This window comes from Leptopilina heterotoma, unplaced genomic scaffold, assembly GCF_015476425.1.
Source record: "Leptopilina heterotoma isolate Lh14 unplaced genomic scaffold, ASM1547642v1 Lhet_64, whole genome shotgun sequence".
NCBI classification, from domain to species: Eukaryota; Metazoa; Arthropoda; class Insecta; order Hymenoptera; family Figitidae; genus Leptopilina; species Leptopilina heterotoma.
Window position 1 is genome coordinate 301,696 of NW_025111150.1, and position 15,597 is coordinate 317,292.

At 23.6% G+C, this 15,597-nt stretch overlaps 1 protein-coding gene across 1 annotated transcript in view; it reads right to left on the reverse strand.

The window, feature by feature from the left end:
* Nucleotides 1-1,665: 1,665 nt before the first annotated feature.
* LOC122509921 (mothers against decapentaplegic homolog 3) overlaps nt 1,666-15,597 on the reverse strand; it is a 43,168-nt gene continuing 29,236 nt past the window's right edge. Inside the window, exons 2-6 of the mRNA XM_043624246.1 lie at nt 11,768-11,976; nt 10,939-11,141; nt 7,917-8,140; nt 5,132-5,445; nt 1,666-2,816 (exon numbers count right to left, since the gene is read on the reverse strand). Of these exons, the coding sequence (XP_043480181.1) occupies nt 2,548-2,816; nt 5,132-5,445; nt 7,917-8,140; nt 10,939-11,141; nt 11,768-11,976 (1,219 nt within the window). The 3' untranslated portion in view covers nt 1,666-2,547. The remainder of the gene's footprint in view (nt 2,817-5,131; nt 5,446-7,916; nt 8,141-10,938; nt 11,142-11,767; nt 11,977-15,597) is intronic.

The window sequence follows — 15,597 nt, forward strand, 5'->3', positions numbered from 1 at the left end:
ACTTTTATTTATTTTCTTATTTATTTATTTTTTAATAAACAGGGAGCACAGAACCAATCCAAAGATTAAAAGATTTTACGAATTAAATTGAGAGTCAACTGAAATTTTAATTAATTTTAATTAATATCTAATAGTTATTATTTTTCGATAGGAATTAAGATTTTCAAAAATGTAGAATTCAAACGTTTTTTAAATTCAAAAACTTATAAGAATGTTTTATAATAAAATAAAAATGACCGAGTGACAAAATCGATTAAGAAAATAATAAGAAAATTTGTTATTGTAACTTCTTTAAAATTATTTTCATCATTTCAATTCAATTACTATTTTCTAGACTTTTTAACTAAAATTCTTCTTTAAATGAATTATTTTTAATAATTTTTTAAAAAGTTCTTTGATAATTTTTAAATTAATTTGTTTACAATTCAATTTTACGAAATTTAATTGATTATTCGGAAATTCTGCAATAATTGAAGAATTTCGAATTATATATTGTAGGTATATTAGAAAATAAAAATTAAAAACTTAAAATTATTTCAACAAAACTTCAATTAAACTTTTTCAAAAATATTAATTCTACAAAATTGTTAGTTTAAAGTATGAAAAATTTAGATTTTCAAAGATTTTATTTTGAATCCTTTTCAAAATTCAATTATTTCTAAACATTCATGCTGCAATGCTTTTAATTTTCAATTATATAAACTAAACTTTGGACTAAAATTCATTTTTAAATCAAGTTTTATTAGAACATTCTATAAAAATTCAATTATTTAAATAAAAAATAAATAATTTATTAAATAATTGAATGTTTCTGAAAATTTAAATCTTATAAAGAATTTTATCAACAAATTTTTGAATAATTGAATTCCTGTGGAATTTTCATTATTTATGGAAATAATTAAATTTTTGAGTAGAATTTTATTAAATTTTTCGAAAATAATTAGATTTTGGAGAAGAATTTTATTATTTATAAAGATAATTGAAATTTTGACCACAATTTTTTTTAAAAATTTTTGAATATAATTGAATTTCTGCGGCGAATTTTATTATCTATGAAAATAATTATATTTCTAAAGAAGAATTTTATTATTTATAAAAATAATTGAATTCCTGCGAAGAATTTTGTTATTTGTGAAAATAATTTTCGAAGAAATTTTTAAAAAATTTGTAAATAATAGAATTTCTGTGAAATTTTTATTATTTACGAAAATAATTAAATGTTGTGAAGAATTTTATTAAAATTTTTTTAAATAATTGAATTCTTTTGAAAAATTTTATTAAAATTTTGAAAATAACTCAATTTTTGCCAAGAATTTTGTTACAATTTTTGGAAATAATTGAATTTCGGAGAACAATTTTATTACTTATAAAGATAATTGAAATTTGACTAGAATTTAAAAAAAAAATTTTTAAATATTATTTAATTTCTTTAATCATTTGTAACTTCTCCAAAATTCAATTTTTTTTTAGTGTTTTTAACTAAAATTCCTCTATAAATCCATTATTTTTAATAAGTAATTAAAAATATATTAAAACATTTACCTAGTTTCAGAAGAATTTGAATTATTAAAATTTTTCAAAAATCTAGAAGTAATAAAATTTCTAATAAAATTCATTCAAAATTGAAATTTGATGAAATTTCAACTTAAAACCTTTCGAAATTTATCTATTTATGAAAATTGTAAACGCAAATTTGTTAAAATTAAAAAATATTTGAAAGATTTACAAAAAGGTGAAAAGGTGACACGGTCTGCGATCCCTGAATAATATTAGTTTCACTATTATAAAAATTCTATTAGATATTTCTGAATATCTATTTATTTTTTATCATAATTAGAATGTGACGAGCGAGGAAAAAACTTTTAAAAAATTCAAGTGTTTCGTATATTGATAATAATTCCTATCGAAACGGAAGAAAATTAATTAAATTTTGTAAAGATATTATGGTCTATCTACATAAACATTGATACAGTACCATTTTGTAACGTTCCCTTTGCGTGACCCGTCAAATTTCGACGTTGCGCCGTACGTCGATAATGCGGTTGATATATCGTGTATACGTAAAATTCTAATTTTCGTCGTAATCTGATATATTTAACATGCATTATATTATATGATTTAAAAATTTATCAGCTCATCGTTTCAAATCACCCTGACTGACGTTGTGTTCTATGATATAAAATGTGAGTGAGTGATAAATGCATTATTACGCGACACAAAAAAAAAAGAAATTCGGATTTAAAATTTAAAACAAAAAACTGTAAAAAACTCGACATATCGAGTTTGGATAAAATTTTTAAAAATGAAACATGTAGAAAAGAAAATGAATTATTTTTAAAGGAGTAGTGATCAGTTATTGCTGTTTCGTATTTTTTTCTTTTTTGAGTATCTCAAAATACGAACCTGAGTACCTGTTAATTAACGAGGACTGTTTTATTTATTTATTTTTTTGCCATGGCAGAGGAAATCGACCAATGAGCTAGAGATCGTTTCGTCACTCAGAAATAATGTGTTACACGCACTTATTCTGAGAAATTTAAAGGATACTTAAGACATCGAGGAACAGGGTAAACGAGGAGAGCCCATTTGCGTGAGTACCCTGTCAAGCCACTGAAGCGGTCCGTTTAAATGCAGCTCGATCCAGCAAGGCGTTGAAGTCACGGTTTGTCGACGATACTCAGCACCCCAACCCTTCACGAAACTCATTCTGATCGTGCACATTCGAGTTAGTTGATAAACAGCTTCGAAACCCTGGGAAACTGATTGCGAAAGTAGAGCAGCAAACTCTTGATTATTGAAGATTTTCAGATTACAGCCTGCAAATGAGTGGAAAAAGAAACAGTGTAACTAATTCGGAGAATTATGTTCAATCTTGATCTATTTTTCTAAACGTTAAATACACGTAAGAGTCGAGATGAAAAAAAGAAAATAAAAGACGCAAGCTTCGCACTTGAAAATTAATTTTAAAAAAATAGTAAAATAGCTTTGAAAAAAGTAGTAAAAAAGTAGCTATCGAAAAATTTAATTCAAAAACTAGAAAATCTCCTTTTAGTCAATTCACAAGAATTTGATTCTGTATTTCCCTTATTTTTTCCCGATTTCCGTAAAAAATATTAACTTTTCTTTTTATCCTGATCTTCAATTCTAAATTCTTTAAAAATTCAATTATTTTCTAAATTTTTAGTAAGACATCTTCAAAGATACTTTTATGCTTAAAAATAATTTTTAAAAGTAAATAAATAAAATTCTCTAAAATACAAAATTTATTTCAATTAAATTTGACAAAATTTCCTATTAATTGGAAATTTAATCTAATATTTTTAAATTATTTACGAAAATGTAACTATTCAAAAAAAATTTTAGTTACAATTCTTCAAAAGACAAATTTATTCATAGTTTCTAAATTAAATTATTCAAAAGAATCTTGAATAATTTTTGTTAAATGAATATTTAAATACGTTTATTAATTTTTCACAGAAATTAACATTTTAAATAATTTCACACTAATAAAAAATTTGAAATTTAACTTTTGTTAAAAATTAGGTACATTTGTTATTCTTCCGAAATTCAATATTTTTTACTATTTTTAAATCAAATTATTCAATTAATAAATTATTAGAAAAATAATAAATTGATTTAAAAGAAACATTTTAATATTATTGGAATTTCACAACAATATAAATTTTCAAAGATTTTAATTTATAAATCTCTTGAAATTTAATTATTTCTATAAAAATTCATGCTATAACGCTTCAAATATTCAATTATTACCTAAAATTATCATAAAAATTCTTTTTTAAATTAATTCTATTAAAAATAATTAAAATCCGGCGAAAAATTTTATTATTTATGAAGATAATTGAATTCTTGCAACAAATTTCATTATATTTTTTTAAACTGAATTCCTGTGAAAAATTCTATTACTTTTTAAAATAATTGAATTCTTGAGAAGAATTTTATTAAAAAAGTTTTTGATAATAATTGTCTTTTGAAGCATTTTTATCAAAAATTTTGAATTCTTTCGAGGAATTTAATTACAATTGTATTGAATATAATTAAATTCTTATGCAGAATTTTATAAAAATTATTGAAAATAATTGAATTTTTAAGAATTTTATTAAAATTTAAAAAATAATTGAATGCTTAATAATGTTAAATTTAATGAAATTCTTGAAAAGAATTATATTAAAATTTATAAGTATATAATTGAATTATTTCGAATAATACAATTGAATTCCTGTTATAAAATTTATAATTTATGAAAATAATCAAATTTATGAGGGAAATTTAATAAAAATTGTATTGAAAATAATTTAATTCTTATAATCAAATTTTATAAAAAATTTTGAAAATTAAATAATTAAATATTTGAGAAGAATTTTAGAAAAAAAAATTTAATATAATTGAATTTTTTCGATTAATTTTATTAAAATTGTATTAAAATTAAAAATAATTGAATTCTTTTAAGAAACTTTATTAAAATTGAACTGGAAATAATTGAGTTTTGTAGAGGAAATTTATTAAAATTAGTATTGAAAATAATTGAATTCCTTCGTAGAATTTTATTATTTACAAAAATAATTGAATTAAAAATAAAATTCTTTAATTTTATCAAAATTGCGAAAAATAATTGAATTTTTTGTTAGGAATTGTAATAAAATTTTTAAGAATAAATGCACTTTTCGAGGAATTGATATTTAAAATTGCATTAAAAATAATTTTTTTTAAATAATTGAATTAATTCGAGAACTTTTTATTAAAATAGAAGATATAAAAAATAATTATAAATTTCAGTCAAGAATTCTATTATTTCTGAAGACAATTAAATTCTTTCGAAGAATTTTATTAAATTTTTTTAAATTGTTTCTAAGAATTTTGTTAGAATAATTTCTTTGAGAATAATTTTTTATTCCAATTATCAGTAAATTTAAAGTAGTACAAATTTTCAAGAAGAAAAAAAAGAGAAAAGTAGCCTATAGTGTCACGAATCTAATAAAAAAAGTATCCAAATAGTAGCAAATCGTAAAAAAAGTAATAAACAGTAGCTAGGTTTAAGAAGATAAGTGCGAAGCCTGAAGATAAAATAAAAATTGTGAGAGAATATTCTTTGTAATGATAGAAAAATTGGTACCAGGTGGTATTTTGCAGACAGTAGCTGGATGCCAGCCATAACGTTGATTGCAATTGGGACTTTGAACGAAGATACTTGAATCTGAGAGGCATTCGGCGAAAACTTCTCCGCCGATGTAATATAATCTGACACCTTTACCGATGTGTCGTCTAGTTTGTTCAACGACCGTGTTGCGGTTAACATTTGACAACAGACCCAAGCAAAATCTTTCAGAATTACTTGGATCCGTGAAACCGTCTACAGTTATACTTGGTTGAGAAGCATGAAACGTTTCACCTACTCTTGTATTTAATTCGTAATAGCTTATGGAACACCTGCAAAAAATAATTAATGTAATTAAATAATTAACCAATTTTTTTTAGTAATGTAATCAAGGTTGCCACTAAAATTCGATTTTGTTTTCCCAATTTCGATTTTTTCTCTAAAATCTACCAAAACAAAAGCTTCTCATTTTTTATGAGAATGTAAAAATCTAAAAATTAAAGAGGACTTCAATAACAAAAAAAAAAATCATTTTCAGAAGCAAAAATTTGATTAAAAACTGAAAGAGTCTAGAAGTTAATAACTTCTGAGTCAAATAAGAGAACATTTCACTTAAAACTATAAATTAAATTTTTTAATTAAAGTTGGTCCAGAGATAGAATCATTATTTTATATTATATAAAAATATTTTACTTCTTCAAAATTATTTTCATAATTTCAATTTAATTATTATTTTCAAGAATTTCTAACGAAAATTTTTCTTCTTTTAAACAGTTTTACGAAATTTCAATTATTCGTAAATTCTTCAATTAAATATATAATAAAAAATAAAAAATTGAAATAATATAAAAAAAATTCAATTAAACTATTTCAAAAAAATTAATTTCAAAATTCAATTATTTCAAAAAATTCACGCTATATTGCATTTAATATTCAATTATTATCTAAAATTTTAACAGAAATTCAATTTTTATTCAATTTTTTTTTTAGAAAATTCTACAAGAATTCAATTTAAATACAAAAATAAATAATTTATTGAATAATTGAATGTTTCTTAAAATTCAATTCTTTTAAAAAATATTAAATTAACAAATTTTTAAGAATAACAATATTTTTCAAAAATTCTATATTAAAATTGTATTAAAAATAATTGAAATTCTGCGATGAGTTTTATTATTTGTGAAAATAACTGAATCCCTAAGAAGAATTCCAATATTTTTGAACAATATTTCATTTTTACGAAGAATATCATTACTCTTGAAAATAATTTAATTTCTGCAATAATTTGTAACATTTCAAAAATTAAAATTTTTTTGAGTGTTTTTAACTAAATTTTTCTATAAATCCATTATTTTTATTAATTTTTGAAAAAGTTTTTTGAGAATTTTCAAATTCATATTTGTCTACAATTCAATATTACGAAATTTCCATTATTCGGAAAGTCTTCTATTAAATATTTAAAAAATATAAAAACTTGACATAATTTTAAAAAAAATTCAATTTAACTTTCTCAAAAAAATTAATTTTACATAACTGTTAGTTAAAAATATGAAAAATTCAGATTTTCAAAAGATTTTACTTTGAAACCTTTTCAAAATTCAATTATTTCTAAAAATTCACGCTGTAATGATTTTAATATTCAATTATTATCTAAAATTTAAACTGAAATTCATTTTTAAATTAATTTTTATGAGAAAATTCTACTAGAATTCAATTATTTAAACACAAAAAACAATAATTTATTGAATAATTGAATGTTTCTTAGAATTGAATTATCATAAAAAGAATTTTATCAACAAATTTGTAAATAATTAAATTTTTTTGACGAATTTTGATCAAATTTTTAAGAATAATTACATTTTTCAAGGAATTTGATTAAAATTGTATTAAAAATAATTGAAATTCTGCAATGAGTTTTATTATTTATGAAAATAATTGAATGATTGTGAAGAAATTTATAAAAAATTTGTAAATAATTGAATTCTTGTGAAATTTTTATTATTTTATGAAAATAATTAAAGGTTTGTCTAGAATTTCAAAGAAAAATTTAATTATTTCTAAAGATAATTGAAATTTTGATGAGAATTTAAACAAAAATTGTAACATAATTGAATTTCTGCAATGAATTTTATTACTCTTGTAAATAATTGAATTCTTTTGGAAAATTTTATTATTTTATGAAAATAAATAAAGGTTTGTGTAGAATTTCGAAGCAAAATTTAATTATTTCTAAAGATAATTGAAATTTTGATGAGAATTTAAAAAAATTTTTTAACATAATTGAATTTTTGCGATGAATTTTATTACTTTTGTAAATAATTGAATTACTGGAAAGCTTTTATTATTTTTTAATTAAATGTTTGCGTAGAATTTTACTAATATTTTTGTAAATAATTGAATTTTTGCGAAAAATTTTATTATTGTTGAAAATAATTGAGTTCTTTTTGCAATCATTTGTAATTTCTCTGAAATTCTCTCCCTGACAGAAATAAGAAAAAAGTAAAGTGTTGTTTTAAAATTTATTGTGATTATAAAGAGTTTGTAAAGTGAAAAAAAATTCCAAAAACCTTCAAGGTTTTTGAATTTTTTAAAAATAATTTTTCGTCACGAAAAAAAAAGATTTTTTGCAATAATTCTAGAAGTTTCATATTTCTCCAATTACTTTTTATAAAATTCTCTAGTTTTTCTGGCTGATTTCATTTTTTCTATTTTTTTTCTAATTTCCCTGACCTGTGGCAACCGTGAAAATACAAAATTTGTGATTATTAATAAAGATAAATTTCTCGTTTTTTTTTTTGCGTACCAAAAAGCAGGTTCACAATACATCACTGGTTGGGCATCGACGGGACTAGGTGATAAACGTGACAGAGACATGTTATCATTGTGATCCATATTATCGCCATCTTCACTTATGTAACCTGGAGGCGGCGTGTCTGCTGGAGGATCCATCGAGCCTGGAGCAGGGTGAGGCGAACCCTGAACACTTCCCAGACTGCCAACACTCGCCGGACTTGTCGCCTGCATGCTCTATACAAAACATTATCAAAATTTTCATTATTATCGAATCTCCTGATAAATAATAATATTTTCAGGATTTTCTTCTATTTCAAAATAAAATAATTAAAATTTTTGAAAACAAAAGAAAATTCCTATTATAGTTTATCTATATTATTCTTTTTTTTCTTTTTAATACAATTCGTTTTAAATTATACAAAATTCTCGAAATTACAAAGAGAATTTAATTTCATGAAATTAGATAAAATATACTTTATGTAAATTGTAAAGGGAAGTTTATATCTCGTTACATAAATTTTGCATAATTATAAATTTATATATATATAATTAGATACTGTGGAGATTATGTTGAAGATGTTATGAAGATAATTCACTCATAAATAAAATATTCCAGAGGTGGATTCGATTTCACAATGATTGTAGTGAAATACCGTTTGAATAGAAAATGTTTAATTGAATATTTAATATTTAATTCGACGGTATTTTTTATTTAATAAAAATGACATTATATCGATTTGGATCGTCACAAGTTAAAAAATTATTTCTTTCATTATTATAGGCCTCGGATCGACTTTACAGAGCACAGAAAAATCGTTTCTGTCGATTAAAAATAGAAAAATGGTCGAAAAAATCCTTTAATTTTTTTTAACCGAATTTAATTCGGCTTTGTCACAAAAATTTTATTCTATATTTGCTAGACCTTTCATTAATTTCTAAATTCAATTATTCAAAACTTGAATAATTTTGTTAAATAAATTTTTAAACCCTACTTCTTTACTTTCCACGGGAAATAAAATTTTAAATATTTCAATTTCAAATTTTCAGAATTTAAAAAAAATGTGTAATTTGAAACTTTTTTAAAATTCAATTATTTAAAAAAATTAACACTCTAATGCTTTTAATTTTTATTTATTATGAAGAATTTTAACCGAAATTAATTTTTAAATTAATTTTCAATTTTTATTAAAAAATTCTACGAGAATTCAATTATTTAAAAATTTAAATACAAAAATAAATAATCTATTGAATATTTCTTAAAATTTAATTTTTACGAAAAATTTTAATAACAACTTGACAATATTTTCATTTTTTTTAAGAAATTTAATTAAAATTTTACTGAAATTTATTATTTTAAAGAATTTTATAACAATTTTTTTTTTATATTTTTGAAAATAATTAAAAACTTTTTGAAGAATTTTATTAAAATTTTTAAAAATAATTGAATTCCTGAGAAGAATTGAAATAATAATTTATGTAAAAAATTGAATTCATGCGAAGAATTTTATTAAATTTTGTTTAAGTAATTGAAATTTTGACAAGAATTTTATTAAAATTTTTACAATAATTTAATTCTTGAAAAGAATTATCTATTTATAAAGATAATTTAATTCTTGACGAGAATTTTTAAAAAATTTTGAAAATAATTTAATTTCTGCAAAGTATTTTATTATTTTTCAAAAGAATTGAATTCTTGTGATGAATTTTGATATTTATCAAAATAATTGAATTTCGGAAAAGAATTTTAGTAAAATTCATTAAAATAATTGAATTTTGGAAAAGAATTTTAGTAAAATTCAGTAAAATAATTGATTTTATGAGAAGAATTTTTTGTTTATCAAGATTAATTAAATTCTTTTGCAGAATTACTTAAAAATTTTTGAAAATAATTCATTTTCTCCGACGAATTAAAAGTTATTTATGAAAATATTTGTATTATTGCAAGGAATTTTATTATTTTATTGAATAATTGAATGTTTCTTAAAATTTAATTCTTTTGTTCAAGTTTTAATAAAATTTTTAACATTAATTGCATTTGTCAAGGAATTTATTTAAAATTGTATTAAAAGTATTTTAAATTCTGTGATGAAAATAATTCGAATTCCTAAATGAAAATTTTATTATTTATGAAAATAATTAAATGTTTTCGTAGAATTATATCAAAAATTTGTTTCAATAATTAAATCTTTTAATAAAATTTATGAAAATAGTGAATATTGAAAATTATTCAATTTCAATTATGATAAATTTTTGAAAATAATTGAAATTTTGCAAAGAATTTTATTTAAATTTTTGAAAATAATTGTATTTTTGACAAAAAATTTTGCTAATTGTAAAGATAATTGAATTTTTGACGAGGTATTCGTTAAAATTTTTTAAAATAATTGAACTTCTTCGAAGAATTTTATTACTTTTGAAAATAATTGAATTCTTGCGATGAATATTGTAATTTATGAAAATAATTGAATTTTGCAAAGAATTTTATTTAAATTCCTAAAAATAATTGAAGTTTTGTGAAGAATTTTGTTATTTATTAAGATAATTACGTTAAAACTTTTGAAATAATTAAATAATATTAAAAAATTCATTTTTGTTAGAAATAGAAAATTTCTTGAAGGTTTTATATTAGAATTCGTGGTAGTTTCATAGTTTATGAGGCAAACACAAAAAAGACACCAAGAGTTTAGAATTTTCTTATGAAATCTAAAAATTAAATTTTTTCCAGTACTTTTAATAAAAATCCCTGGACTTTTTCCTGATTTCCCTGATCTGTGGCAACCCTGGTATTCCATTCAACTCGAGTCTTACATCTTTCGTTAATAAACGAAATAGAAGAGAAGAAATTTATTCTTTGAAAAAATCAAATTTCAGAAAAGTTACGTCGATTGTAACCAAAGAATTCTTCTCTGTCGAATTTTTATTTTTATCCCAAAATTGTAAAATTTCAATTTTGGAATAAAATTTCTCCCATCAATTTTTGCGCAGAAAGGAAAAATCTGCTAATCAGAGAACAAGACGATTAGAAAAAGTACCTGCATTCCTTGGTATGGATTATTTGGTTGCTGCTGTTGTGGGGATTGAGGGATTCCCTGCTGATTGTGGTGCTGATGATTTAGTGTTGCGTGAAAGCTTGTATTCTCCGGCACACTCACGCTTAGCTCTTCAAGAGAGGTATTATAGAGAACAGATTCCTCCCCGGAAAGATTATGCCTTGGGACCAAAATGGCTGGTAAAACTGTAATAACATAAATTACAAAATTAACACCAAGTTTCTTGTTTTACTCCTTATCTTACTATCAAGCACGCTCCTCTCGCGTGTTATTTCTTTTTCTCAACTGCATATCAATAATTCATGTGTATTTGAAAACAGAAAAAAAAATATAAAAGTATCAAATGAGAAAATGAGAATGATAATTAGAATAAAATTGTGAAAAATTCTAACGTGAATGGAAATACTTCACCTTAATCTAAGACATGATTTATAATAATTGAATTAAATCATGTAAAATGTGTCTGTGTGTTTTTTTTCTTCTTCTTCTCGAAGAAAATAAACAAATGAATTGTAATGATTCACAACAATGTCCATAACTGGTTTATAAATACGTGCAATATTACCAAGAGCTTCATGTTAAATGCATTCGTTCTGACAGAATGCTTCGACCACATAGGCAAAGTGGAACACGCCGTTTCAAAATGCAACTTATACATTGAGCTCTCAGTAAAGTGGGACTTAGGCAACGAAGGTCAAGGATTTATTTTTCTTTGCATTGCTCTCATATCGCTCGCTCTCTCTCTCTTTCTCTCTCTCTCAATCGTGCTAAGTCGTCATGTGAAGACGACTTGATATCAGCTCTTGTGTACCTGGCGTTTGAATACGCTGATAATGATAAGGGTTCACGCAGACTTCGTCTCTCTTTTGCGTAAAGGCGTATTCGCAGTGTTCGATGGCCCTGAGCTCGTGATGCGACTGTAAATCCGGCCAACGCCACAGACGACAATAAATCACGTGTGGTAAACCTTTGCCTCGCACACCCTGAACACCGTTGTCACCGACGCCACCTGGGCTTGGCCTGCAAAAAAAGAAAATTCAATTTCCTTAGTATATATTTAAATGAGCAAAAATTAAATTTTATTAATTATTCAAATTCATTATTTTCCTAAAATATTCAGGTCGGTGAAGTTTACAACGTTTATAGTCAACGATTGAAGAAAACAAATTTTTTTATACCGAAAATAGTAAAATTCTTCTCTTTACAAATTTTTCTGTTTAAAATAGTTAAATAAATAAATAAATAAAATAGTTGAACAAAAAACTTTTTTAACAAATTTTTCAAGTAAAAATTTAGTTTAAAAAATATTTTTTCCTCTAAATCGTTGATTCTAAACGTTTTGAACTTCACTAAAATAAATTCTCAACGTTCAAATAACCGAAATTTTTTTTCGAATTTCAATATTTTTCAAAATTTTAACACCAGGCCTTGCATCGACTTTACGATTCAAAAAAAAAATTGTTTTATTCGATTGAAAGTACAAGAATAGTCGGAAAGAATATTATAAAACATGAAAAAATCGATCACTCCGAGTCTTCGACTCGGAGTAATCAATTTCTTCATGTTTTATAATAATTAAAAATGACTGAGTGATAAAATCATTATTTTAATATCTTATATATTGTTATATCGTAAGGTCTGTGAAGCTGGCCGAACCACTTTTATAAAAATGAATTTAAATTATACCATTAATTAGTGCTCAATTAGTGCTATTTTTGTACCATATTGCCGAATTTAGTGCTCAATGTTTATTTAAAAAAAACAATGGTTCTGCTGAGTGAACGTTCCGCTGGCCGGACCATAACGAAAAACGCTTTAAAAACGCCAACAGAATATTTATAAATAGCCTATTATTTAGTGCTCAATTAGTGCTCAAAGATTAACAAAATAAAAAATTTTTTTATTAATTATTTATTTAAAAAAAAAAAAATTTTTTGAATGAGTGAGTAATCCGTTAGCCAGACCATAACGAAAAACGCAATAAAAACACCAACAAAATATTTATCGATAGCCTATTATTTAGTGCTCAATTAGTGCTCAAAGATTAACAAAATAAAAAATTTTTTAATTAATTATTTATTTAAAAAAAATTTTTTTTCGATTGAGTGACTAATCCGCCAACCGCACCATTACGACAGACACGTCAAAAATCACAACAAAATATTTATCAATACCCTAAAATTTAGTGCTCAATTAGTGCTTAAATATTAACACAATAAAAAATTGTTTATTAATTATTTATTTATAAAAAACATTTCTTCGAAAGAGTGAACACGTTAAAAATGTTTTAAATTCGTTTTATAATTCGTTTTCTTAGCCTATAATTTAGTGCTCAAATAGTGTTCGCAGATTAAGAAAATAAAAAATTTTTTTTATTAATTATTTATTTAAAAGAAAAACTTATTCAAATGAGTGAGCGAACCGCTATCCGCACCATTACGAAAAACACATTAAAAACGCCAACAAAATAGTTATCAATAGCATATTATTTAGTGCTCAATTAGTGCTGAAAGATTAACACAATTCAAAATTTGTTTATTAATTATTTATTTAAAAAACTAACTTATTAGCTTATTACTAACTCAGCGATCCGCTGGCCGGACCATAACGAAAAACACGTTAAAAACGCCAACAGAATATTTACAATTAGCCTATTATTTAGTGCTCAATTAGTGCTCAAAGATTAACACAATTCAAAATTTGTTTATTAATTATTTATTTATAAAAAACATTTCTTCAATAGTTCTAGAGTTCCTGATAGTTTTTAGAAATAGTTCCGGCAATTAAATAGTAAAAAATAAGTTTTTTCATAATAGGGGGCCAACTTCACGCAGTCCCTCACTATTGAAAAAGTGGATTTATAATTAGAGTTTTGAGTTGTTCTAATAGAGTTCTAGAGTTCCCTTCCTTTTCAAAAAATCTAAAATGTTACGTTACAAGAGTTCTAATCAGATTTCTGTGAGCCCCCAATACTGTTCGATAAAATAACTATAATAGGTAACAATTTTCTTAAGACCCAAAAACTACTGAATTACAAGACCTTAAAGTTTCAAAAAAATTCATTTTTTTGTTAAATTTAGAGTTCTAAGAGTTCTGATGAGAGTTCTGCGAGCCCCCAATAGTGTTCGATAAAAAACCCTGAAACCAATTTTTTCAAAACCTAAAAACTATTAAACTACAAGACTTTTATGTTTCAAAAGAAATTTGGTTTTTTTAAATTGAAAGTTCTATGAGTTCTAATCAGAGTTTTGTGAACCCCCAATAGTGTTTGATAAAAAACCCTAATAAGAATTTTTTCAAAACCTAAAAACTACTGAACTACAAGACATTGAAGATTCAAAAAAATTTTTTTTTTTTAAATTAAGAGTTCTTGTAGTTCTGATCAGAGTTCTGTGAGCCACCCATGGAGTTCGAGAAAAAACCCTAATAACAATTTTCTCAAAACCCAAAAACTACTGAATTACAAGACTTTAAGGTTTGAAATTAATTTGTTTTTGAATAATTGAATAAGTTCAAACACTTAGTCATGTAAAGTTGGCACTACTTTTTAAAAAAATTAAAATTTTAACAAGAGTTCTGGGCACTTTAGCAATAGTTCTCGAGTTCTATAACGATTATTATTTAAATAGTTCTGATGATTGACAAAAAAAGCGACAATGAAAAAACTTGGTGTTAACTTTGCATAGAACTATTATTTATGCAAAAAAGAGTTTTGTTCTCATATTCTGAAAGAGAATAAAGAGTTCTACAGTTCTCTACCAAAAGAACAAGAGTTCTGCAAAATTTCGAAAGTTATTAACAAATTAACCCCTTGGCTATCAACGAGATTTCCACTGTTCGGGCCAAAAGTTTGTTGAAAAAATTTTTAATGGATTTTTATGAAACTTGGTACCTTAAGGTTTCTAGGGTCGCTGATTATAATATATAATAATATATTATATAATATTATCTCTCTATATTACAAAAAGATATCGCCGCCGCTGTTTCAAGATTTTTTGACCTACAGGTCGAGAGTTGACCTGTAGTTTTCCCCTAAAAATTTAGGTCAATTTTGAGGACTGTTTTGACCTAGACGTCAACATTTGACAAACAATTTTCGCTACCCTCAAAATGTAGGTCAATTTTGAGGGCAGTTTTGACCTACGCATCAAAATTTGACAAAGAATTCCCGCTACCCTAAAAATTTAGGTCAAGTTTGAGGGCAGTTTTGACCTAGACGTCAAAATTTGTCAAACAATTTCCGCGCGCAGACTTAATGATGAGGTGAAGTTTGCCATCTGACCTAACAATGTAAGGTAATTTTATAATTGTGTTTGCTCTTACACCTATCATTTTGAACAAATTTTGACGTTTCATTTTTTACTCTCTCATTTAGTTACGTCATAATCTATGTGTAATTTGACTTTTATTTAACTACAACTTAAAGGGTTAATCTGACATCAGTATGATAATTTTTGGTAAAATCAAATGTCAATAAATACCCTGACATTAGCTGATGAATTTAATTTTTATAGTTTATTAAAATTTTTATATATTTTTTTACTTTTATTTTTTTATACAGGGGAGGATGGGGCAAGGATAGTAAGTTTTTGCTTATGCTCAAAAATCGAGTAATTCATGGTATATTCGCATTTTAACACC